A 24,554-nucleotide genomic window follows, 5' to 3' on the forward strand; every position below is an offset into this window, starting at 1 on the left:
TTATTTCTAATGCCTATTTACAATATTTTTAAAATTATATATCGGGCCGGCCCAATTAGAAAAGGTCTCTCAAAGAGACCGTCTCACAAAAATTTGTGTACCTCGAATTTTTTGTCATAAAGCAGTTGTTCATTTCTTTATTAATATTTCACGGGTTGGATAGAATTGCATATTAGGAGTTGAGATGGGGTGAGTAAGTATAGGACGAGTAAGGGTAAAACTTAAGAAAAGAAAATGGGTTCAACTCAAAAAAAGATAAGGTCACTGATGTTTAAAATTGTGGTCGGTCTTAGATCTCGGGTTGTGCTGTTGCTAGCTATAGAGATCATTTATCTATATCATAGACTATATTGTGGCTTGGAATACCATTACTGATATAGGCGTAAGCATAGTTATCAGAAATTCGATTTTGATTTAAGATTTAAAAATAGACGAGCAATTTAGATGTTAAGTAGGATCTTAATAATGGTAAGATTGTACAATCCTACCAAGATAAAAAATGTAGGTGATAGGATCATAAGATGATCCAACAATCTTATGTTATTTTGTTAATGTCCTTGATACTTTTAATTCTTATCCATACATCTTTTAAATTTTCTAAATTTTAATCATATTATACAATTTTGAGAGTCATTTTCCAGAATAATGCATTTTTATAAAGTAATTCCCATTTTGCTTGAAATGGGAAACTAATTCCCACATTACCGTCCACGTAGGATAGCTTTGAGGAATTTTTTTTTTAATTTTTTTTAATATAACCGCTACATGAGGTAGCGGTTTTGTTTAGGGATCTGAAGTAAACCGCCAGATGAAATGGGGTTTGTTAATTTTTAATTTTTTTTTTTAAAAAAAAATTATCTTGAGTAAACCGCCACTTGAAGTGGTGGTTTTGTAGCAGTACAAAACAGAATGTCGAGCTTGGTTCTTCATTCCATTATCCTCTTTGCTTCTTGCTTCTTGGTGCCGGTATTTTCTTAAAAAAAAAAAAAAAATTCTTCACTCTTATTTGCTTCAAATATACAATTCCTCTCATTCAACTAAACTAATCAACTACATTCCCATCCTTTCCTTGTGTAGTAGATCATTTTCATCCTCATTTAAGGTATGAATAAAACCCTAATTTTTTTTCAATAGGCAAAATTTTTTTTTGTTCATTATTGTTGTCAATTGAAGTTATTAATATGTTGATTGTTTGTTACATTATCTTGTTTTCATGATTTAAGGTTACATTTTACACATTTGTAGTTGAATTTTATGATTTGGTTTGTATGCATATAAAGTGTTTGATGAAATGCTTCAATGAAAGTTTATTACTTTGTAGGGTTAGTTCAATTCGGTTTGGAGCAGGTTATTCTGCATGCCTGTGACACCCAACCTCAACTACATGCGATCGATCGAAGGACTGGGGACAAGAACTACGTCCTACGACATAGATCGCACGTAGATGCGTGGAATGACCAAGCATCTCATTTAGTTCGAGGAGATAACTTCACAGGTCATAGCACTGGTATGTACATGAGTTGGTATAGGCGTATCTCCATATTACGCCTAACGAACACCACATTTGCGCAGCCAAGATCACATTACCATCCGACATCTACGTTACTGGTACGTCTTCTTTCAACACTCATAACATATAGTAATACTTTAATGTCAGTCTTTTAACAACATAATGATAACATACAGGCTGAGCGCATCCGATCGGTGCTCATACAGTGCAATGACACGATTCAAGGGGCCGCTACATCGCCAGTTGATGTGGGGTATCGGCTATGTTCTCAGACCCTAGGCTCCATTAACGCATCATTGATCGATGCATTGAGTCAGGCGGGGTATGAGTACCTCATACCGACTCCACCCATCATTGGCGAGGTAGATGACACATTCCACACTCCTTCTCCAAGGAGTTCAGCCCATAGAGGTAGCTCTTCCGGAGGATCCAGTTCTCGGTCCACACGAGGTCGCCAGCTAGGGATGGTCATGGGTCCAGGACCCTGTTGGACCCGCTCCGGACCCGCCCCTTTTTTAAGGGTTTGGGTCTTAATTTTTGAGACCCATCGGATCCGGATCCGGTTCTGGATCCAAAAAAATCTGACGGGTCCGGGTCCAGGTCCTAAGCGGAAGACCTGGACTCTAAACTTTTAAATTTTATATTTTTAATTTCTGATTTCTTAATTCTAATATTATGAATAATCTCATTCTGGAATTGAAATTTATTATCTTTATTTACCTTTATATTTACATTGTTGTATATAAACATTGTTCTTCATTTTTTTTCCCTGAATTTGTGGTTTATTCTTTCTTAAATTTGTGTGATTTTTAATAATTCTACCCAATTTTTTCTCTTTTTCCATGTATAATTATTCCTTAACATTGTCTTTTACTTCCTCGATTTAAGCATAATGTTTCCAAGCTTATTTGATCAATTTTGATACTAAATTGTGTTTTTTCTTCTCTGCCATTTCTTTCTTCTTTGTTCTTCCTTTCTTTTACTACAGGACAAAAACTGATATAATATTTTCAAAGCCATCTTCAAAAGAGCAAAGAAAACATGCACTCTGTATTCATTCTTAGTATGCAAGTCATATGTGATGTATGATATACTTTGTGCTGAGAAAGACCTGATATCTAAATTAGAGCATTGTAACATGGATGAGTGATTACTGATCATAACTATCATGTTTGCTTCACAATTTCCAATTGATAGTTCCAACTTTTGATTAGTAATCATCAAATCATCAAAACTTTAATGGATTTATTTTGATTTTCATGGACTCGAACAAGTGTTTGTAATACGATAATAAGTTGCTTACAAAACTACAAAAAGACTCGAAAAAGGTTCAATTTTGACAAACCAAAGAGGCTTTGTATAAGACCCATTAAGGACCCTAGACCCGTCAGATCCATAGGGTCCGGGTCTAGGTCTGAAAATTTTGGACCCTTAGGGTCCGGATCCGGGTCTGGATCCAAAAAAAATAAAAGGGTCCGGGTCCGGGTCCGGGTCCGGCTAGACCCGCCCCATGACCATCCCTATCGCCAGCGTTCATCTACTCGAGGTCGGTCTTCCAGATCGCCATCGTCATCCGGTACTATGTCGCCATTCGTTCCTCCAACTTCCATCACCACTCCTCCTCCACATCCATCGCCTCCGCAAAGGATCATCACATATCAGCGTGCTAGTCAATGACGAGCTTCTGCTCTTAATGTCATTGCGGAGGTTGACGAGTTCACACCATCATCATCAACCGGTGCGCAAACGAAGAGCGGCCGGGGATTGTAGTTTAACATAGTTTGTATATTCTTATATGATTTAAACTTTTTGTATGACTTTTCATGATTGTAATATATCTTCGCATTATTTTCATAATTAATTTTTTCAAATCAAGCTGGTTCGTAATTGATTAATATGGAATAGATAGTATTGGATTAGTTTAATGCAGGTTGCGTTAACTATTTAGGGGAAATGAAAGAAAAAAAAAAACAGGGCACAGACCAAACCGCCACATGAAATGATGGTTTTCCTTGAACCAAACCGCCACTTCATGTGGCGGTTTAGTGCTTAAGGTAAACTGTCATCTCAAGTGGCGGTTTTGTCTGAAAAATTTTTTTTAAAAAAAAATTCTCCACGTGGACGGTATTGTGGGAAATATTTTCCCATTTAATGCAAAGTGAGAATAAGTTTTATTTTAAGCAATATCATGGAAATTTTTTCCGATTTTGATGTCAATTTTTTTTTTTTTAATGTTATATGTGATTTTCTATTGTATCATTCACATGGCTACAAAAGGGAGTAATATATATACTAGTGCCCCCACTACATGTACCTTCAATATGAACAAACTATGCACTTCAAACCAAATTTCCTTAAATTTTTGAATTATCTACCATCAAATGTAATTCTACAATTCAAACCCAATTCTCTGTTTTTCTACTGCACAAAAATCAATCCTCAAAACCCTAAACCATTTATTCTCAAACAATGCATTGCACTTTTGCAATCTTGTGCTTCATCCTTTTACAAACTTAAACAAATTCATGCCTTTTCTATCAAACATGGTGTTCCTTTAACCAACCCACTTCTTGGAAAACACCTCATTTTCTTCTCAATTTCACTTTCTCCATCCATGTATTATGCCCACCAAATTTTTCCCCAAATTGAAACCCCAAATATTTTTACTTGGAATACCATGATTAGGGGTTATGCTTTTAGTGAAAATCCTAAACCAGCGATTGATTTATACTTCCAAATGAGGGTTAATCTTGTTGAGCCTGATACACATACTTATCCTTTTCTTTTGAAAGCAATTTCTAAATTGTTGGATGTTAAGTTAGGTGAAATGGTGCATTGTAATGCTGTTAAAACTGGTCATGAAAATTTGGTTTTTGTTCAAAATGGGTTGGTTCATATGTATGCTACTTGTGAATATCCTGAGAGTGCTTACAAGGTGTTCGAGAAAATGTCTGTGAGAAATCTTGTAACTTGGAATACTGTAATTAATGGGTTTGCATTGAACGGGAAACCTGATCAGGTTCTGAACTTTTATAAGGAGATGAGCTTTAAAGGTATTGAGCCTGATGGGTTTACATTGGTGAGCTTGTTATGTGCTTGCGCCGAGCTCGGGGCATTGGCATTGGGTAGGAGAGTTCATATTTACATGCTCAAAGTTGGTTTGATTGAGAATTTACATGCAGGGAATGCTCTTCTTGATTTCTATGCAAAATGTGGAAGAATTGAGGAAGCTAAATATGTCTTTTATGAGATGAAAGAAAAAAGTGTGGTGTCTTGGACATCTTTGATAGTTGGATTGGCTGTTAATGGGTTTGGAAATGAAGCAATCCATCTTTTTAACCAAATGGAAGGGGAAAAATTGGCACCAACTGATATTACCTTAGTTGGAGTCTTGTATGCTTGTAGTCATTGTGGAATGGTGGAAAAAGGGTTTCATTATTTCAATAAAATGAAAGAAAAATATGGAATTACACCAAGGATTGAACATTATGGTTGTATGGTTGATCTATTAGGTAGATCAAGGAAGGTAAAAGAAGCATATGAGTTTATTAAAAACATGCCCATGAAACCAAATGTTGTTATATGGAGGACCCTGTTAGGTGCTTGTTCTTTACATGGACATCTAGCCCTTGCACAAATTGCAAGGGCTAAGCTACTAGAATTAGATCCGAAACATTGTGGTGATTATGTACTTCTTTCGAACCTCTACGCATCGGAGCATCGATGGACAGACGTGCACCAAGTACGAACCAAAATGGTGAAGGATGGAGTTAGGAAAACGCCCGGAGTTAGTCTTGTTGAGTTAAGAAATCGCGTGTATGAGTTTGTGATGGGCGATCGATCTCATCGACAAGATAAAGAGATATATGATAAGCTAAGAGAGATCAATAAGGTTCTAAGATTGGAAGGTTATGTGGCTTGTACAAAGAATGTGTTGGCTGATATTGAGGAGGAAGAGAAGGAAAGTGCATTAATATATCATAGTGAAAAAATTGCTATTGCTTTTATGTTGATTAATACTTTACCAGGAACACCTATAACTGTGATGAAGAACTTAAGGGTTTGTGGTGATTGTCACCTTGCAATTAAACTCATTTCCAAGATTTTTGATAGAGAAATTGTTGTAAGGGATCGTAGTCGATTTCATCATTTTAAACATGGTTCTTGTTCTTGTAGAGATTACTGGTGATCAATAGTTTAGTACGATACTGGTCTTCATAATGTCATGCAGAAATGTTACATGTTATTCTCCAATTTGAATGAATAGGTGGTAGAGGAGATGAATCACTATTCATTAGCATCTGAATAAAATGATTGTTATTGACCATGGATTTTTCCGTAGTGGTAGAATCAACACATTGTATTTAGTGTTATCTCCTCTGCCAATTCCATAGTAAGCTATTGCTATGTAGAGAAAAGTCACTGCAGAGTACAAGCTGCACAAAGCTTCCAACTTGTATCTATAAGTTGTTGGTCCTAACTGTGAACAAATTAATAGATACCTATGTACTTGCATTTTCATTGCCATGGCAATCCAAAGTAAAGGTCAATTCTCCTTGCCACCCTTCTCTACAATGGCGATTGCTTTAAATCCACAATTACTACCTCTATAAGGACAAAAATATGTGGAAGAGATTTCGGCCAAAGAAACAGTGAGAAATCTCGACCTGCTTCATCTACAAAATAGAATTTATCGTTGTAAAAAATAAAAAGAATTAATCATCATGAATATACCACATAAATTGAAATAGAAGTCAATTCCAATTGATGGACTTGATTGTCCACTTAATAAAAAACGAAATCCACATCCTCGCCCTCTCGAAAAGGATCTTTCATATTCAACTAAACTAGGGGAGGAGGTAGGGTGGACATCGCTTGCCCAAAAAATGACTAGGGTTGATGTTAGGGAAGGAGGGTAGATCTTTTTTTAAAATGATTTTATTTTTAATATTTAGTACTTTGTTTAAGATTTTTTACTAATAAATAAATATAAATTAAAAAAAGTTAAAATTGACATGTTGATCAATTTGTAAGTCAAAATACAAAAGTCCTTTAAAAAAATTCAATTAAAAAGTAAAATTTTAAATTTAAAAGTTGAGACCGTATCACTTTAAGACGAGCTTATATAATTAGTCTATTTTTCTAATTAATCACATTAAAATTTTAATTAATTATTTTAGGAAAAATTGATGTTAATAATTCAATCTTTCATCCATCCGCTCTGAATAATCCCACTTTTCGATTATTTTTTAATAATTCAACCTTTGCCTTTAATTTACTTAAAGCACACCCTTTTTATTTTATAATAATTTATCTTTTACCCTTAGTTTGCTATCAGCATACGCTATTTGTATGCTGACAACATACAAAAGAAAAATATTAGATTATTAAAACATAATTCAAAGTTGAAATTATTCATAGCGAATAGGTAAAAGATTGGATTATTAATTTTAATTTTTCCATTATTTTATGGTTATAAGACTAAATTGTTTTATGTTTGGATTAAACAAACTCATAAATTAATTAGAAGACTATAAACGACCGAAGTTCTTTAACTAGCAAAAAAATTCTTTTAACTAAAAAAATCTCGGAATAAACGACATTCCCCAAAGGAAACCATGCGAAGACGATCAGTAGCAGTTGAATTTCTCTTCTTCGCGATCTTCTCTTCCTCTCTATTATCAATTTTCGCCGAGGAACACAAATTCGACATTGATGGAAAAGTGATCGATTTAGACGATTCTAACTTCGATTCTGCTATTTCCTCCTTCGACTATGTCTTCGTTGATTTCTACGCTCCCTGGTGTGGTCATTGCAAACGACTCTCTCCTGAGGTTCTTTTTCTTACTATTTTAATCTTCTGATTCTGATTTGAGTTAGGGTTTATAGTTTTTTGCTGTTTCTTTATTTGATTGATTTTAGCTATTTGAAGTTTTAAGGGTTCGATAACTAGAAATAGTTTTATTCCTAATTTTTCAATGCCGTTTTGATCTTTATGAGGATCAGAAGTTATGTGTAACAACATTTTAGTTCTAACGTGCACTTATTTATTTATTGAAATTTGGATAGGATGTTTGCAAACAAGGTCTAATCTCAAACAATTTCTTTGTTATTACAAAGATAATTTTGCTTATATTCAATTCAATCACATCCTGGCTAGGCTAGGGCCATTAGGATAATGGAATTTGTTATGAGATGTATGCAAGAAAAGTCGTCATTTTTTTTTGTTAAACTGCTACTCTAGCAGTTGCGGAATGTGGAACATTTTAGTGAAATTGTGTATCACCCTTAATTTTGAGGAGTACGTAACTACTAACAAGTATAATGTGGTGGAGAGACTAGCTTAGGCTACATGTGATGTACTAATTGTGATTGATTTATTTGAATGAGAGTCGTTGTAATTTTCAGGAAGAGTATCTGTATGTGAATTATGTGTTGGCATTTCTGAGCTAGATGTTCCTTGATTTTATTGCCTAGCAATTTTCACATATTTAATTTTGTTGTTTCTTTGTTAGCAACGATTCTTTAAGATGATTTGTTTTGGTTCATGTGACTCCTTTCATATTGTTGAGAGAAGACTTTGGCGTTGTTGTTATTGTTGTGATTATGTCATGTTCTTGATCCTATAGTTAACTATCACTATTGGATTACCTTAAAACAAAGAGATTAATACTTTGGATTTCATGTGTAGTTGGATGCTGCTGCTGCTATGCTTGCTGGACTGGAGAAGCCCATAGTGATTGCAAAAGTTGATGCTGACAAGTATAGAAAGCTTGGTGATAAATATGAGATCGAGTAAGCAGTTATTCTTTTTCAGATAAAATTTATAGTTAAAATTTTGTTTGTGCTTAATGATCAATAAGCAATTGCATATTGTATAATACTCTACTTTTTGGTTTCTCGGTGAATCTATTTCCCTTTTGTGCAGTCTCTACTTCTAAGAAATAATACATATCCTGATTTCACGTCGTGCAGTGGCTTTCCAACTCTGAAGCTCTTTATGCATGGTGTTCCAATCGATTATAATGGACCTAGAAAGGCTGATGTGCTTGTTCGTTTTTTGAAGAAGTTTGTTGCTCCTGATGTGTCCATTCTTGATTCAGACACTGCTATTAGTAACTTTGTTGAAGCAGCTGGCCCCAGTTTCCCTATCTTCATTGGCTTTGGAATGAATGAATCTGTTATATCTAAGTTTGCCATCAAATACAAGAAAAAAGCATGGTTCTCAGTGGCAAAGGATTTCTCAGATAGTGTTATGGAATCATATGATTTTGACAAAGTTCCAGCTCTCGTGTCCCTCTATCCAACTTATGATGAGCGAAACATATTCTATGGGCCATTCGATGGTAGTTTTTCTTTCAGATTCTCAAATCTCATCTCCTAGTATGATTATTTGTTGACTATTTCTTGCGTTAAGAAGATCATAAACTTAGGACCAACTGGATTGTTGAAATTGCCTATATGAAGTTTTGGTTGTGTATCACTCTCAACACCTTATTATATGCCTGGTCTTATGTTGTGGTCTCTTTGATGTGCAATCTTTAGGATTCAAAATTTGCAAGCATGTGAAAGAGCCTTTTTAGGAGAAGGTTTAGGAGTTGGTGCTTTGCACTTTTAGTTGATTTTAAATGGCTTAGGTGGAGTCTATGTTACTTGGACTCTTCATTTTGCTTCACTTACCCGTGTTTGATCCTTGATGCTCGAGCATTGGTATGACATTTAGACACTTCATTTAGGTGTAAAATTGAATTTTTAGACGTATCTGACACTTGGGCACGTACTAGTATCCGACTTCAGTACTCAAGTCCAAGTAACATAGGGTGGAGTAGAAGGAATAACAAAATAGAAGAATAAAATTCTTGAGTTATCATTATGTTATGAAATGGTTCTGTGCTCAGAGTTATTGATATTACAAGAATGTGTGTATTTCAAGAGAGTGCTAATTATTCTTGTCATGTGCAGATCAATTTTTGGAGGAGTTCATCAAGCAGAATTTGTTCCCCTTGTGTTTGCCTATGAACCACGATACACTGAAGTTATTGAGAGATGAAGAGAGGAAAATTGTCCTTACGTTTGTGGAGGATGAGAATGATGATAAAACAAAAAAGTTAATTAAATTATTGAAAGCAGCTGCTTCTGCAAATCGTGATTATCTATTCGCTTATGCTGGTCTTCAGCAATTTGAGGACTTTGTTGAGACATTTGAGATCAACAAGAAAATGAAATTGCCCAAAATGGTTGTTTGGGATGGGGATGAGGAGTATTTCAATGTAAGTTATCGTATAATTTCTTATTTTTGGCTATATAAAGGTCACGCTTCTCAAAATTAAGACACCTATAAGAACTAAAGTGTGTTAATTGCTCGCTTTGTAGAGATCTGTATAATATGAATACTTTCTTATCTGAAAGGATTAATAGCTCTTTTATTTTCATTCAGGTAATTGATTCAGAGAGTATTGGTGAAGAGGATCAAGGATCTGAAATAACTCGTTTCCTTGAAGGATATAAACAAGGAAAGACGGTGTCAAAAAGGATCAGTGGCCCATCTTTGATCCAGTTCTTGAATTCAATGGTCGGCTTCAAATTAATTTTCCTTTTTGTTTTCGTGTTAGCTGTTATAATGATGATACAAACCATTGGTAAATCTGATGAAGATAATGATGTTAGACGGCCTTTAAGACCTGATACAAGTGAAGCACAAAGAGTAGGGGACAAGGAAGACTAAAAGAAATATGGAGGTCTAAAATCAAAAGGCGAACCGACTTAGAGCAGGATCACTTAGAGGGAGAAAGACGAGCTACTGACAGCTTTAACTCGGGGTACTCCAAACTGTTGTCAGGTGCCCCAATTTGCCATTAGTTTCGGTTTAATTTATGAGGTCGTGCCATTTTCTGTTCTCTCAGCGACAACATAGGGCTTACCGTTTTCCCTTGAATCTTGTTCTTTTAGTATTTACTGATCATTCTGCTTGTTTTCCTTCGATTACCGTTTAAACATCGCCTGATGCAAATAAATGGAAACGGATAGTGTTTTTTTTTTTTGCCTTTGCAACGTATGGATTTGTAGCTGTAAAGTTCTGAATGTACAAATTCTTGTTGACAAATGATTAGCATATGCAAACTTCTGATCAAGATTCTAGAACATTAGAAATTTATCAACCCAACATTACGGTAAAACCGGCACACACAACAATTTGTATTAAATTGATAATATAATTGAAAGGGCGTAAATAAATATTTTTTCCACTTATTATGCTAAGATTGTTGGACCATTTGTACAAATAAAGAATAGAGTAGATTGTTAAGGGTTTAAGATTTGCCCAAAAACCATCCCTAATGTAAATGAAACTGGGCTTCTTCTTTTACAAATATTCTCATTTAAGATAGTTTATGTGAGACAATTCTAAATTGAAACAAATTATAAAAATTAAATTAATTTAAAGATCTATTTCTATATGCAAAATATTCACTTTAAGTTGTATAAGTTTAATGCGTGATTTTGTTTGTTAAATTTAGTACTTTGTATATTAAAATACAATATTCTTGTTTTATTATGAGATGCACATTCTTATATAAGAGTAGTTTTTTTTTTTTTTTTAAATTGAACAAATAATAACTTTATCTAAATTATTTTAAATGGCTTTATATTACTATATAATCATATAATCATTATTTTGTTCTAAGTATTTTGTATTGATTATTATATTTTATTAGAAATATTACTCCTAGTTTTATAACAATAACATGACTAAGCTTCATAGAGCAGTCTCTCACGCTTTTACTCCCTATGTCCGGTGGCCTAACGACTAGCGCAAAAATAACATCGTGACATCGTCCTTTTATTTCCAGTCTTTCCCCTCCATTTTAACTTTCTTCCATTTTCTACATTTCCAAACACCATTAACTCTTGCATTCTCTCTCTCTTTCTTTCTCAAATCATGATCGAAGATCTCTGTTCTTGATTCAGAGAAAGAATTTGAGAGAGAAATCAAGCTCATCCAATCAAACATTCATTGCACTATCTTCATCAATTGATTTTCTTCTTAAATTAGGGTTTATTCCTTTGATAATTGCGTCCAATTAGACCTTAGATTTCAATTTTGATTACGGTTTAACTTTGTTATTCATTTCGTGAAATGAATTTTTTGAGGTTTTAATTGAGGAAAATCAAATAATAATGGCGGCGCCGAGGATTGTTATTGGAGGAGATGACGGAAAGTTTAGAGACGAAGAGAGTGCTAAAATGGAGGAGTCGCCGACGAGTAAGAAGTCGAGATTAGAAGGAAGGTTTCCATTGACGAAATCGGAGCTGGCTGTTGCTATGACGGTGTTCTTCGTTTTTGTTATTGGTTTATTCTTTATTTTTCATAAAATGCCTGCTGCTGAATATGGCAAGATTAAATTGCCTCGCACTATCTCCGATCTTCGATTGCTCAAGTAATTTCCTTTTCCTTTTTCTTTTATGCTTTTGTTACTTTTTTTAGGTGATTGTTATTATTTGACTTTGTTTTGTGCACAAGTAGGTCGTTTTGTGATTATCATTTTGTAATCGAAATGGGATTTTAAGTTCTTGTTAAAGTAATTTTGTTTTTTCCTAATTGATGTTGAAAGCGTTTTTAGAGATTATGCGCGTGGATTCAGTTGTTAGTTGTTGCATTGGTATGATTATAATTAGAGAAATGGATGAGTAACTGTGCAATGATTTAATTTTGTGGGATTACAATTTGGAATTGGAACATAAGTTAAGTGGATCGAATAATACTTTTAACACTGCTTAAGTATCTTGCATGATGGAAATGATGGATTAAGGTACATAAACTCAAACATAAACGACTTCATGAGATTGCGTGCAACAATCCTTACAAATCATCTCTAGGATCATTTGCAACAATCCTCAATTTCCATGCATTCTTTTCTAATGTGGTCAATGGTCATGTAGTTCTGGTTCTGCCATATCCTTCTTCACTCTAGCCCTCTGGATCATTTTTGGTCCCCCAGCCCCATGCCTCTCCTATAGCCTTAATTTGTTCCACTTTGTCTTCCTAACCAGAGCATCTTATGTTATGTAGTATAAAAAAGGTGAGTTACTCACGTGGAATTAGATAGTGCTTCTTATCATATATGACGTATTTTTTTTCCTTCAACTGTATTATTTACATTAGGAGAAAGTATTGGTGTTTGTGGTTTGGATTAGGTCAATAGTCTGGGTGTTGTTGAGCTTTTATGTTAGTGTTGGTGAAAGGCTGCATATTATTTGCATCCCCTCTTTAGCGCACTTTAGTTGCTAGCTCACTAAGTAGGTGTATGGTAACAGTGTGGATAGTGGGTGGTCTAAATAAATTGGACTAACAAATAAAAATTTTTATTATGATGCTTTCCTATTGCATTATTGTAGTGTAAAGTCAAAAACAATGTCAAAACCTTACCCCAACTATCGGGTCAACTACATGAACTAAAATAAAGCACTTTGAGAGATCATTGCTAAAAGGAGTATACTTTTTAGGCCCTATCTTGAACTAATGTATAACTAAAAATATCAATTCCATTCATCATCCACATATATTATCTTGTTATATTTGTTCGTATTTATTGCAATATGCTCTCACAAATGCCAATTCAATGTTACTTTTTGCTTTTGTATCCAAATCCTTTTTGGCCAACCTTTTCCTCTTCTAAACTCCTTGACTGTTCTAATTGGTGCATTTTCAGTCTTTTTCGTACCTTCTAGATCAACGTGAACGATTTATTCTCATTTTATCTTCTATATATGCTAGACTGCAACCCCAAAAACCCTTTTCATACTTTGCAAATTCGTAAATTCTATCCATTAAGATATATCAACTCATTAATCTTATCCCTATCTTTCTACAATGGTTGTTTCTTATGGAAGCCAACATTTTGATGGATAGTAGTATGTCATTGCAGTGAATTGTTACTATAACTTTGTGGCACTAATCCGATGTATCATAACTTAGTCGCACCTCTCCATTCTATGACAGTAACATGCCTCACCCTAGTAAGATCCTTCACAACTGCTTGTCTCCTATTGGACATCCTAAAAAGATATTTTTCTCCTTCTTTAAAGCTCAATGTGTCTACATCTATACACTATTAATGTTATCTCACGTATTACATCTTTTGTCTTGATTTTGGCTTTCTTATATATTTTGCAATGCTCTCTTCAATGTTGATTTTCCTAAAGATAATAACACGATTCTTTTTCTTTATCATGTTCTTTGCTTCGTCATTCCACGATGTTGCGTCATTTTTCTCTACCATAGCATTTTCTGTATCTCTTATAGAGCCCTTTTGCTGCACAAGGGATACAATTTGTCATCTTTGTTCTTGTTGCCTTGCTTCTCCAATCAACTTCTTCGATCTATCAACAAAAGTTTTTGCATTCCCTTCTTTAAGGTTCTTCCTTCTCGTTGGACTTCAGTCTTATGCGGACTTAATTGCATAGCGGGGCAATGATTTTTTTATGAGTGGCCTTACAGTTAGACAACTTCTTCTACTCAAGAAGTAACCTATTAATGTAGTGCAAGTAATGAAATTGGCGAATAAGAAGATGTCGATTGTCGAGCATATATCACTTTGATTCAGCTTTGGTTGATTTATTCTCTCTTGAAGTCCAAGGAGCTTACATTCAGTCCCTGCCTTAACCTTGATGGAAATTTGTTGCTTCAAACTTGGGTTGCTTAGGCTTGTGAATATCACTTTTTTTATCTGAAATAGTGATGTTGACTACTTTCACTATTGTAAACTAAGTTACGAAATTGTGATACATGCAATACTTTTTTTTTCTAGTTGCATTTAACATCTGCCATGTATATCCTGTATTTTGTGCTTTCATAACTTTTCTCTTTGCAATTGTTTCAGAGATAACCTTGCAATATATGCACATGACTACCCTGCACAATTCATTCTTGGTTACTGCTCAGTATATATCTTCATGCAGACATTCATGATTCCCGGAACAATATTTATGTCCTTGTTGGCTGGGGCTCTTTTTGGTGTTATAAGAGGCCTGGTCTTGGTTGTGTTTAATGCAACTGCTGGAGCATCATGCTGCTATTTCCTGTCTAAGGTGATTGGCAGGCCCATAGTTACCTGGTTGTGGCCTGAAAAGCTGAAATTCTTCCAAGGAGAGGTACATAGTTAAAATTTTGATGTTTGAATGTCTCCCAGTAATTTCAATTTGTGCTTTGGCAATGGATTTTTTTTCCTAATAAGGACATTTTGTCAATTTTCTTCAGATAGCAAAGCGCAGGGAGAAGTTGATGAATTACATGCTTTTTCTGAGGGTCACCCCCACTCTGCCCAATCTCTTTATCAACTTGGCATCTCCCATAGTGGATATACCGTTCCATGTCTTTTTTCTAGCTACAGTTGTTGGTCTTATTCCAGCTTCATTTATCACTGTGAGGGTAAGTGGTTATTTTTCACTTACATCATTACAAGGTTGTTATTCGTACCTAATCAGGGCAATTTTCTGTAATGGTTTTCTTATGATGTGAGAGAAGCTTGATCACTCAGTGATCCTTGTATATACTAGTTTTTGTTGCAATATTTCCATGTTTTCTTTGTGAGCTTTAAGTTGGTGGATTTCATGTCACGTGTACTGCTAGTGATGTTTACATTTGTTAGTGTTTCGCATAATATTCTTATAAATTTTGTTCTTAGGACCTTGTATCATTTTTCTATATGCTTAAAACATTCCATGTCAGAGGTTAGCAAAGTTTTACTTTTGGGATTAATCCATAACAGTGATACCAGACGCTGCATTTACCATTCCATGAGCTGTTACTTGAATTAGCCGACTAAGTTTTGTTGTTTCTTATTTATATGAATATTTATGTGAATTTGTAGATGATATTTACTATCAATGGTCAATCGGAAATAACCTCTTTATTATCATTAACAAGTGTACAGCAAGGGTAATGTTGCATACATCTGCCTCCCCCAACATCATGCTTGCAATTTACTTTGACAGATCAACTGTTCTAATTACCAATAGCTTTGATAGAAATGTGACGTGTCATTTTTTTGTCATTTCTATAACTATAATTTCATAATTGTTGATTATGGATGTTCCATCCGGTCAAAGTTGTTCGCTGGGGTTTATTCAAATATTTGTTAACTTGTGGGTGCTGGGTGGGTTATAAGATTTTCTAGTTTATAGTAGCTGAGTCTGAAGCATTTGAAGTCGAGACTTCATGTTGGTGTAGGCAGATGATCATTTGTAGTCACTGCTCTAGGTATGGTAGGACAGTTAGTTTTGAATGTTTGAAGTAGATTTAGTATTTGAATACCAAAACAAAGCTGGATCTGTAGGCTGAGTTGCAGATAATGAATTTTAAAAGACCTGACGTGTTACGTTTGACATAAGCTCTATTGAGTGGCATTCTCTTCTCTTTAATGCTGAATTTATCCACGTGCAGATGTGAAGTACCATATGATTGATTTGTGGTGCTCTAAATTTGTTGTATTCTCTGTTCTTTCTTTCTTTCTCATTTGTATTTATTTTTATTTGTATTATCAGGCTGGCCTTGCCCTTGGAGAATTAAAGTCTGTGAAAGACCTATATGATTTCAAAACACTCTCCGTGCTTTTCCTCATTGGTGCTGTCATTATTTTTCCGGCTATACTGAAGAGGAAGAGGACCTATGAATGAGCAAGACTAGTTTCTGATATCATCATGGCTCTAATAGAAGATGATGACGACATAGAGTTGCTATAATATCATGTACCGATGAGATGAGAGCGTTGATGTTGGTGGCAAAATCATGTATAACAATGTTTCTCGCTACTACCTTATACTTCTAGAAGAGAAAGCTGCAGATCTTAGTACTAATCTAATGATATTGTGTAGATGAGTTAAGGCAAATGGCTAAATCATATACTTGGATGTTGTCGGGGATTATTCGAAGTTCCTATGCTCATTCGTCTGTATAATCTTTGATTAATGGGCCTAATATGTTGTTGTAGCATTCTCTTTACTTGCAAGTTGCAACAAAATATAGTTTTTGGATGTATGTTGGCTATCCAAGTTTACTGTGATTATTTAGTAGAATCAATTACGAATATGTGTTTTCAACACTCGGACTTGTATATCCATTAGCGTGAAGATAAATTGTACTCTTTCGGATGCAAAATTGAGCACCATTGTTACAGAGTTGGAGAAATATACAGTAGCTCTAATAAATGATGGTTCTTCCAACTATCTATCAAATTACATCTCACAGAAAGCCTAATTTCAGCAAAAAAAAAAAAAAAAGATAACGCCCATGGATCAGAAACCTTGCTGAATGTAAAAGGAAACGACAGAATACAGCAAATATGTTTATTAGCTTGAAACTGCTTCTGCTTTTGCCTCTGCTTCTAGCTTAGAAGCTGGGTAATCTTCATAGCCAGTGATCCCCGTTATCTTAATTCGGGTGATGGGCTGCATACAGAAACGTCAAATGTACACAATCTTGAGAAAATGACAATAAAATCGATGTTTGTAATCTTCCCCCCTCTTATATTCCATTCTATCATATCGACGTTAGCAAATACACCAGGAAAGTCGAAGATGATGAAACGTCTAAGTCAGGAAACATTAAATGCAAGATGCGCATAAAACTGGCACATATGATAGTAATGATACAAAGCCCCACAAGTACACAACTGATGTTATTAATGTTTCGGTAAAATTTATACCTGTCTGTGACCGATAGTTCGTCTGTAGTTCTTCTTTTTCTTATACTTGAAGACAATAACCTTGTCATCCAGCAACTACAGTAACAACCGCAAGCATTAAGTCCATGATTCCAACATGCACCGCAGAAAAGACGGATAAATGACAGAAAACGAAGACTTGAGTTACCTGTTCTTCTACAACGGCATGCACTGCAGCATTTGTTACAACAGGCTTCCCGATGTAAGTGCTATCTTTAGTACCTACTAGCAATACTTTGTTCAATATGATCTGTAAAATAATAAACGCATGAGCTCTCGTAAGCTTTTTGAGGATAAACCATGAAGTATATAACCAGGCAAGACTGGGAAGTTGTCGATAAGTTGATAACTAAAGTGGGTATTCATGGGAGGTAACAAAATCATCCCTATGAGACTACAAGTTACAAGAACAAGCGGGTAACTTGATATGGGCACAAGAGTGTTTCAAAGGACAACCAAACCAAATACGACATGACTACATGCTACTATAAACTATGATAACTTAACTCGGTAAGTGTATATGACCATAACTCTTATATCAACCATACCATAAGTTCATAACTACGGAAACTTCTAATGTCATCGTGTATTATAAGTTATAACCAATTGGAAGCTCAATTTCACATTTTTAGCAAGGAATTCTTCTTTTACTCTCGAAGAAGCCCGAGTGTATACAACTGACGATATCAAAACATATCAAAGCAGATTTGTAGAACATTTATTATGTTTCAACTTTCATTACCATGCTACACGTTCTTGTTCCGAAATCAATTCTACTACCTAATTAAGGCCCCAAGCTATATTATATACTTTAACACACTCCTTCACACGAGAGCCCCTTGGCTAGAAAAGTGAATGCATGACAAGCCAACCTCATACTTGACGCTAAATATTCCACTTGAATTTAAAGGTACATGAGATTCAAACCTATAACCTTCTGTCACGTTGGCTTCTGATATCATGTCAAAAGATCAATTCAAACAAAAATTTAAGCTGATGATTAAGGTCCCATAATAAGTTATATACTCTAACATTAAACACTATGTTCATTAATATGATCTCATACACCAGACTATTGAAACAATGAACACAAAAACAAAAATTACCAGCAAAATGGATGCCATATAGTAGACATTTTGGCCAGCACCGGTGTAAAGTCTTTCCTAATTCACTAATTCCTCCATGAATTGGGAATTTATACAAGCAGATATTAAACTACATGTGGGAATCGTAAATAATATCGTAAAACTGTGTTGACAGCATAGTAAGTAGTAAATCAGCAATACAGAAAGAGGGTCTTGAATTTGAATTACTATGCACTCAATGCCAAAACCTGACCTTATCATTGACATTAGCACCTTTGAGTCTCTGTGTGAAAATCCATCGTCCAGGAATGACAATGTACTGCCTCGAACCAATCTGATAAACGAAAGATTTACACATCAAAACAAAACAATTGCCTTTTGATGAAGTGAAATTGTAATATATCGGAAAATCCATAATTATACCGCAAATTCTTGAATGAGATGGTCTCACCGTGAGACATGTCTTTATACTTGGGTTAAATAGCCCAATAGTAGAAACTTTTAGGTTATGGGCTTTATATTTTTGGGTCGTCTCATCGTGAGACGGTCACATACATATACTCAACACACACATCAAATTGATCAATCTGTTAACCTTTATCAGGCTCAAACAATATAGAAGATTTCAACTTGCTAGAAAGTCATTAAAAATGCCCCTGAAGGCCAAAACAACCATACTAGCAACTAAAAACCATTCACCCACCATGTCAATAAAACCTAACATAAAATAAAAACAGAAACCATCATCCAACTACCATCAAGACTCAAGAGCCATATAGAAATTGCCTGGATGAACACTCATCATACAACATTCTATCATCCGAATACCATTAGATGAGGTCTACCTAGGCTAAACTTGGGTCAGATGTACACGACCTTATAGCAAAAGTAGAAAGAATAACCTGCAACTTCATATTATTTGGATGCACAAAAGTTAATGAGCCAATTTGCAATAATGGGACTTGTCCAAGCAAATTGTGGTCGATTTTAGGCTATTTTTGGACCGAGCGAATTGCAAATTTGAAAAGAAAATAAGCCATCAAACTATGTTACACTATACAATTATATGGATGGGTATCACATAAAATCAATCAAAATAACAATTTTCACAATGAAACTTAATTAATTGAAAATTCAAAAGTTACCTACCATAACAACAGCAAAAATCTCTTCGCGGGCAGGAGGAGGGTCTTTCTTGGGGAAAAGTTTCTCACGAATAGCTTCATATTCAGGAGAACCAGGCTTAGGAATCTCAATGTCTTCAGGCAAAACGTCAGAAAGTTTAGGTCTATCAAATGGGGATCTTTTGAAAGTTTCTGGGTCAATGTCCTCCAAATCTGCTATACTTCTGGAGCCATTAGCAGCTACAGAAGAAAGGGAAAGCCTTTGAGAAAAGGGTAAAATGGGAGGAGAAATAAAATTGGAAAATGGTTTTGAAAAACTAAGTGGGTTTTGATTGTGAGAGTGTTTAATTGTTGCAAAGATTGAGGATGAACAAGAGAATGCCATTGTTGCAGAAGCCATTTTTGTTGAAGCTCTCTGGAGAGAAAAGAAGATTACCGTCTCTTGCTCTTGGAATTGAGAGGGTTTATCCTATCTTCTTTGGGTCAAATGACAAAAATAGCCATTGGAATTTCTCAAATATAATATTCCATTTTTTAAATTTGATTTTTCAAAAAAAATGAAAATCATATCTTGTGATTATTAAAATAGACTTAGTCCATACTATTTTATTGTGCAACTTTCCTTAGTAATTCGTTCACAAGTCCACACTGTTCACTATCGACTCTACTTAATCACATCTTTAACTCATGCTCTTTAATTTAAGGTTGGTGCATACTATTTTAGTATGCACTAAATCTATACAAAATCAACTTTGAAATCTTAGGATTCGTTCAATATTACTGTGGCATTTTTTTTATTTTTTTAATTACAAAAGTCATATGATATACTAGTATGTTTCATAATAAATAAAAACTTAGTTAAATTTATTGAAAACTGATGATAGTTTCCATAGCTATCAGAAATTGTTGTGAGAAACGATCTCTCCGAAAAACGCATTAAATATATGGGGTGAACAATCCAATTAATACAAATTGAATAAGGTTATTTTAGACCAAAATTTGGGATATAAATATAAAGATTCTTTATGAAAATAACAAATGAAACACTTAAAATGACAAATAAAAACTTTTTTAAGGAACAGGGAGCAGTAATTGTCCCTTCCTTAGTTCAAAAAAAGATGCAATTTTGGGCAACTCAAATATTAACTTGCTTCAATATCATCCTTTTACATGTTAAATGCAGTTGTGTCCATTACTTCACTACAATCATCTATTCTAAGGCAAAGCGACGATCACCCATATTCGACATCTCAAAACTCGGTTTAATCAAATCCGATGCATGTAAACCTACAAGAACTGAAGGTTGCATTGCTATGTCACTACCCTTCAGCTAGAAGAATCTGGAGCTGACTCGTTTACTCCTAATGCATCCGCCAAACTGAAATTCAAATTTCCCCTCATGGTTCTTCCGCCATCTCCTGAATCGCCTTTCTTCATCATTGCAGCAAACTCCGCAAAGTCAATACGCCCATCCTGTCATGTTTTCCAAGTGACTATCGTTAGCAGAGATTCGATCTAACACCAGCGAATTCACATACGCATTATAATGTTACTAAAACACGATGAAGCAACCATTGTGTATCTACACTGCCTATGTTGATCGGAAATATAAGACAAACAAAGACAAAAAAAGGCAGTCAAAACAAGGTTCCACTTAATTGGAGAAGTAGCCCATCAAACTTATATGTTAGTCCACCTTTCTCTAATCTTCGATGTGTGTACGTGTGGGTTATTTTTTCAACACTACTTTGTCTACATCAAAAAGTAAAGGCTGAGAAAACAACATCTATGTTCATCAATAACCCTCTGCCCTCTAGAACATAAGATAGTGGTAATGTGAAAATCGCAACATACAATTGATAGTTCAAACTGCGACTTAAAGATAGACCGGTGTAATGTAATTCGCTAGTTAATTCGCTTTTTGAATTCGTAAATCACTCAAAATGACCGTAAAATAGCCCAAAACCAACTAATAGTTTGATTTTTTTTAATTCGCGATTCGCAAGGAGATTAGTGAATCATGTGACAGTAGATAAGATTGAACTAAAAAGTCTTATTCATCAAGATCGACTTATAGATTGCATGAGCAATGAATATTTATGATCATCTGAAAGATAAACAAAGGAGAGGAAAAAAGAACTCACGTTATCCAGGTCGATTTCCTTGATAGTTTCATCTAGATGACCGTCACCTAGACCAAATTCTTTGCACGCCTGTTGCAGCTCATCAATTGTTATATAACCACTGCCATCTTTATCGAAGTACTTAAATGCTGCTACTAAGTTCTCCTCCCGCTCCATCTTATTCATGTGAAGGGTGGCAGCAAGGAATTCTCCATAGTCAATGGTTCCATTATTGTCAATATCGGCCTACGAGAAGAAATTCACAGTGTAAGACATCATTTGAATGCTAAAGCGATGTCAAGCCTTCAAAAATCAACGTAGTTGTTGCTAACTTACAGCATTCATAAGAGCTTTGATGTCGGACTCCATCATTTCAGACCCCACTTTTTGGAGACCAACTTTCAATTCTTCGAAGGTTATCGATCCACTATTGTCGGTGTCGATCATCTTGAACAACTCTTTCAAACCGCCAATTTCTTCTTCTGAAAGCCTTTCCGCTATTACCTGCAAGACGTTTTGAACATTAATCTGATGCCGTAAATTGCATAAAGGACAATATAAAGATGCTGTAAAAATCATACCCGTAAAGCCATCTTTTTCACTTTGTTCATTGCTGAGAAATGTTTCAAACGCGTTAAAACAGCGGAGTCCAAAGGTTTATCGGGTGCAATAGTGTCGTCCACAATCCATGGGTGACCTGTAGAAAACAGATTCCAACTCATGGCAGAAACTTAAACATCATCCTCAAAAAAATAAGCAAAATGTTCATTTATCATCATAACTTCATGAAAAATTACTCACAGAGAGCTTCATAAGCTGTTATTCGCTTCTTAGGGTCTCTTTGAAGCATTTTACGGATCAAATCTTTTGCACTATCAGAAATACATGGCCATGGATCAGATTCAAAGTCTAGCTTTCCATGAAGGATCTGTCTAAAGATTCCTGACTCGGTTTCTGCAGGGATATATAAACAAACTTTGTGACAAGGTTCAAGAGGAACATATATCTTCTTACTAAGTACGTCAACTAAGAGTATTACCAGCCCAAAATGGCGGAACACCACTTAGTAAAATGTATAGGATGACACCCGCACTCCAAACATCAATTTCAGGTCCATAGCGCTTGCACAACACCTCAGGCGCAACATAGTAAGGGCTCCCAACTACATCGCTAAAATATTGTCCTGCAAATATCGAATTCAAGTGAATGCCAAGTAATTTATTACTTCGGAGTGATGGATAGGGGCAATAAGTTCATGGGGTGCTTTCTATAATACTAAATGATTAGTACTATATACCCACCTTCCAATATAAATGTGATTAATGCAACCTCTAAATAGGTTTACTATACTCTATCACCAGGTAACCTTCACAGAAATCAGTCCCATAATCAAGAATTAGCTTTTGGCAACCATCTATACAATTTGATATGAATAATGATGAACATTACAAAATGAAAATGGCTATTATTATCAACAACATTCCATTACCCCCATTGCCGTTGATCTGCTCCCAACAAGGCGAGATTTGAGGGTCAGATCTATGCAACCTTCCCCGTGGTTGTTTTTGGTCAGTGTTACATAATTTGCTTTTAGAATTCGCGATTCGCTCAAAATGGGCCAAAAATAACCCAAACCCGACCCTAATTCGCTTTTTGCGATTCGCAATTCACAAGACCATAAGCAAATCATGTCACTGTTTTTTATTGACCCTTAGTTTCACATAAATAAGAATTTAAATGCACATGATTTCCAAACTTTTTTTCCATGGGTCATGAAGTACATAATCATTATTAAGCTCACATTTACCACAAAATCAAACAAAACAACAAATCAGTTCAAATCTTAACACAATCTAACTCACAAAAGACAAAACCAACATCATATGAACTCTCAATACACAAAAATTCAATCTCTAATCATCAAAAAGAATCACAAGAAACCCCAGAAACTAACCAGGTTTATAGAAAACAGAAAGACCGAAATCAGTGGCCTTAAGCTTGGCATCCTCAGCAGGGGTATCAAACAAGAAATTCTCAGGCTTAAGATCTCTATGCATAACACCAAGAGAATGACAAGCTTGAACAACACCCACAATAGTTTTAATCAATTGAACAGCTTGTCTTTCACTATAATGACCTTTTGCAACAATCCTATCAAACAATTCTCCACCTGCACATAATTCCATAACCAAATGCACAAAAACTGAATCTTCATAAGTCCCTTTAATTCTAACCACATTTGGATGCTCTGATAAATGATGCATTATTTGAATTTCTCTCCAAACATCCTCATAATCTTCTTTACACAAAAGTTTTCTTTTGGGTATTGATTTACAAGCATAAAGATTATTGGTTGATTTCTCAGTACACATATATGTTGTACCAAATTGACCTTGACCCAACTTTTTTCCAATCAAATAATGATCCCTTAAACGTGGGGTTTGATACGGTAATACAGATGATGTGGGTTTCGTCCCAGATGCGCTTATTAGCTTCTTCACAGGTGCCGATGGTGACCCTTCTTTCTTTTCCGACATTTTTATGCAATTAAATACAAAAAGATTTCAGGGTTTTCTTTAATTTTTAGATTTAATATATAAAAAATCAAATCAAAATGAAGAAAGATCTATGAAACTAAAATCTGGGTCTTTCTTAAATCAATCAGAAGGACTAATTGGTAGACGAGAATTGAGGAAAAGATTGATTGATGTAATGAAAATTCTTTCAACCCATATGGGATATTTTGTTTTGGTGATGAAAATTAAAGGTAAAGGGAAATTGGATTAAATAAAATTGTGGGAAGAATCTGTGGTATATCTTTCAAGAAAGTGATGACTGTGTAAGATCGTGCGTAATTGGTTGGAGACGACTAATATTTCCAAGTCATCTTGGCTTTATTGACGGTGGATAATACGTCCATTTCTTCCCTTCATTGATATTATTCGCTCTGCCTGCTGCACTAGGTTATGTATTATTCCAACGTTTAAAAATAA

At 34.9% G+C, this 24,554-nt stretch overlaps 6 protein-coding genes across 6 annotated transcripts; 4 read left to right on the plus strand and 2 right to left on the minus strand.

The window, feature by feature from the left end:
* The first annotated feature begins 1,328 nt into the window (after nucleotides 1-1,328).
* On the plus strand, nucleotides 1,329-2,510 carry LOC130810665 (uncharacterized). The gene is made up of 3 exons (XM_057676807.1): nucleotides 1,329-1,608; nucleotides 1,687-1,977; nucleotides 2,499-2,510. The coding sequence occupies exons 1-3, from the start codon at nucleotides 1,510-1,512 to the stop codon at nucleotides 2,508-2,510; spliced, it is 402 nt and encodes a 133-aa protein (XP_057532790.1). The 5' UTR covers nucleotides 1,329-1,509.
* A 1,315-nt stretch (nucleotides 2,511-3,825) lies between these two features.
* LOC130810445 (pentatricopeptide repeat-containing protein At4g21065) lies at nucleotides 3,826-6,150 on the plus strand. Its single transcript, XM_057676508.1, has one exon. It carries the CDS (start codon nucleotides 3,843-3,845, stop codon nucleotides 5,697-5,699), a length of 1,857 nt encoding a protein of 618 aa, XP_057532491.1. The 5' UTR covers nucleotides 3,826-3,842; the 3' UTR covers nucleotides 5,700-6,150.
* Nucleotides 6,151-7,070: 920 nt separating this feature from the next.
* LOC130810447 (protein disulfide-isomerase 5-2) lies at nucleotides 7,071-10,641 on the plus strand. Its single transcript, XM_057676510.1, has 5 exons — nucleotides 7,071-7,344; nucleotides 8,202-8,305; nucleotides 8,486-8,856; nucleotides 9,473-9,780; nucleotides 9,948-10,641. Exons 1-5 carry the CDS (start codon nucleotides 7,129-7,131, stop codon nucleotides 10,233-10,235), a joined length of 1,287 nt encoding a protein of 428 aa, XP_057532493.1. The 5' UTR covers nucleotides 7,071-7,128; the 3' UTR covers nucleotides 10,236-10,641.
* A 475-nt stretch (nucleotides 10,642-11,116) lies between these two features.
* LOC130810448 (uncharacterized membrane protein At4g09580) lies at nucleotides 11,117-16,791 on the plus strand. The gene is made up of 4 exons (XM_057676511.1): nucleotides 11,117-11,946; nucleotides 14,389-14,659; nucleotides 14,766-14,936; nucleotides 16,052-16,791. Exons 1-4 carry the CDS (start codon nucleotides 11,687-11,689, stop codon nucleotides 16,181-16,183), a joined length of 834 nt encoding a protein of 277 aa, XP_057532494.1. The 5' UTR covers nucleotides 11,117-11,686; the 3' UTR covers nucleotides 16,184-16,791.
* On the minus strand, nucleotides 16,627-19,923 carry LOC130810449 (50S ribosomal protein L21, chloroplastic). Its single transcript, XM_057676512.1, has 5 exons — nucleotides 19,464-19,923; nucleotides 18,568-18,648; nucleotides 17,378-17,479; nucleotides 17,212-17,286; nucleotides 16,627-16,954 (listed from the first exon to the last, which is right to left on the minus strand). The coding sequence occupies exons 1-5, from the start codon at nucleotides 19,836-19,838 to the stop codon at nucleotides 16,856-16,858; spliced, it is 732 nt and encodes a 243-aa protein (XP_057532495.1). The 5' UTR covers nucleotides 19,839-19,923; the 3' UTR covers nucleotides 16,627-16,855.
* A 522-nt stretch (nucleotides 19,924-20,445) lies between these two features.
* On the minus strand, nucleotides 20,446-24,476 carry LOC130810446 (calcium-dependent protein kinase 11). The gene is made up of 7 exons (XM_057676509.1): nucleotides 23,516-24,476; nucleotides 22,601-22,744; nucleotides 22,363-22,515; nucleotides 22,143-22,258; nucleotides 21,898-22,065; nucleotides 21,583-21,807; nucleotides 20,446-20,911 (listed from the first exon to the last, which is right to left on the minus strand). The coding sequence occupies exons 1-7, from the start codon at nucleotides 24,096-24,098 to the stop codon at nucleotides 20,765-20,767; spliced, it is 1,536 nt and encodes a 511-aa protein (XP_057532492.1). The 5' UTR covers nucleotides 24,099-24,476; the 3' UTR covers nucleotides 20,446-20,764.
* Nucleotides 24,477-24,554: the final 78 nt, after the last annotated feature.

The sequence above is a fragment of the Amaranthus tricolor genome, chromosome 4, assembly GCF_026212465.1.
Source record: "Amaranthus tricolor cultivar Red isolate AtriRed21 chromosome 4, ASM2621246v1, whole genome shotgun sequence".
In the NCBI taxonomy this organism is placed as follows: Eukaryota; Viridiplantae; Streptophyta; class Magnoliopsida; order Caryophyllales; family Amaranthaceae; genus Amaranthus; species Amaranthus tricolor.

What these genes read in the sequence shown, in the direction of transcription:
- LOC130810448 (XM_057676511.1), top strand. Translation starts at nt 11,687, where the DNA reads ATGGCGGCGCCGAGGATTGTTATTGGAGGAGATGACGGAAAGTTTAGA. An exon ending in TCCGATCTTCGATTGCTCAA is followed by an intron (nt 11,947 to 14,388) that starts GTAATTTCCTTT and finishes CAATTGTTTCAG; the next exon opens with AGATAACCTTGCAATATATG. An exon ending in CTTCATTTATCACTGTGAGG is followed by an intron (nt 14,937 to 16,051) that starts GTAAGTGGTTAT and finishes TTGTATTATCAG; the next exon opens with GCTGGCCTTGCCCTTGGAGA.
- LOC130810447 (XM_057676510.1), top strand. Translation starts at nt 7,129, where the DNA reads ATGCGAAGACGATCAGTAGCAGTTGAATTTCTCTTCTTCGCGATCTTC. An exon ending in GGTGATAAATATGAGATCGA is followed by an intron (nt 8,306 to 8,485) that starts GTAAGCAGTTAT and finishes CACGTCGTGCAG; the next exon opens with TGGCTTTCCAACTCTGAAGC. An exon ending in GGGATGAGGAGTATTTCAAT is followed by an intron (nt 9,781 to 9,947) that starts GTAAGTTATCGT and finishes ATTTTCATTCAG; the next exon opens with GTAATTGATTCAGAGAGTAT.
- LOC130810665 (XM_057676807.1), top strand. Translation starts at nt 1,510, where the DNA reads ATGTACATGAGTTGGTATAGGCGTATCTCCATATTACGCCTAACGAAC. An exon ending in ATCCGACATCTACGTTACTG is followed by an intron (nt 1,609 to 1,686) that starts GTACGTCTTCTT and finishes GATAACATACAG; the next exon opens with GCTGAGCGCATCCGATCGGT.
- LOC130810446 (XM_057676509.1), bottom strand. Translation starts at nt 24,098, where the DNA reads ATGTCGGAAAAGAAAGAAGGGTCACCATCGGCACCTGTGAAGAAGCTA. An exon ending in TGTTCCGCCATTTTGGGCTG is followed by an intron (nt 22,516 to 22,600) that starts GTAATACTCTTA and finishes ATATCCCTGCAG; the next exon opens with AAACCGAGTCAGGAATCTTT. An exon ending in AACAGCTTATGAAGCTCTCT is followed by an intron (nt 22,259 to 22,362) that starts GTGAGTAATTTT and finishes TGTTTTCTACAG; the next exon opens with GTCACCCATGGATTGTGGAC.
- LOC130810449 (XM_057676512.1), bottom strand. Translation starts at nt 19,838, where the DNA reads ATGGCTTCTGCAACAATGGCATTCTCTTGTTCATCCTCAATCTTTGCA. An exon ending in GTGCTAATGTCAATGATAAG is followed by an intron (nt 17,480 to 18,567) that starts GTCAGGTTTTGG and finishes ATTATTTTACAG; the next exon opens with ATCATATTGAACAAAGTATT. An exon ending in ATGCCGTTGTAGAAGAACAG is followed by an intron (nt 17,287 to 17,377) that starts GTAACTCAAGTC and finishes TTGTTACTGTAG; the next exon opens with TTGCTGGATGACAAGGTTAT.
- LOC130810445 (XM_057676508.1), top strand. Translation starts at nt 3,843, where the DNA reads ATGCACTTCAAACCAAATTTCCTTAAATTTTTGAATTATCTACCATCA.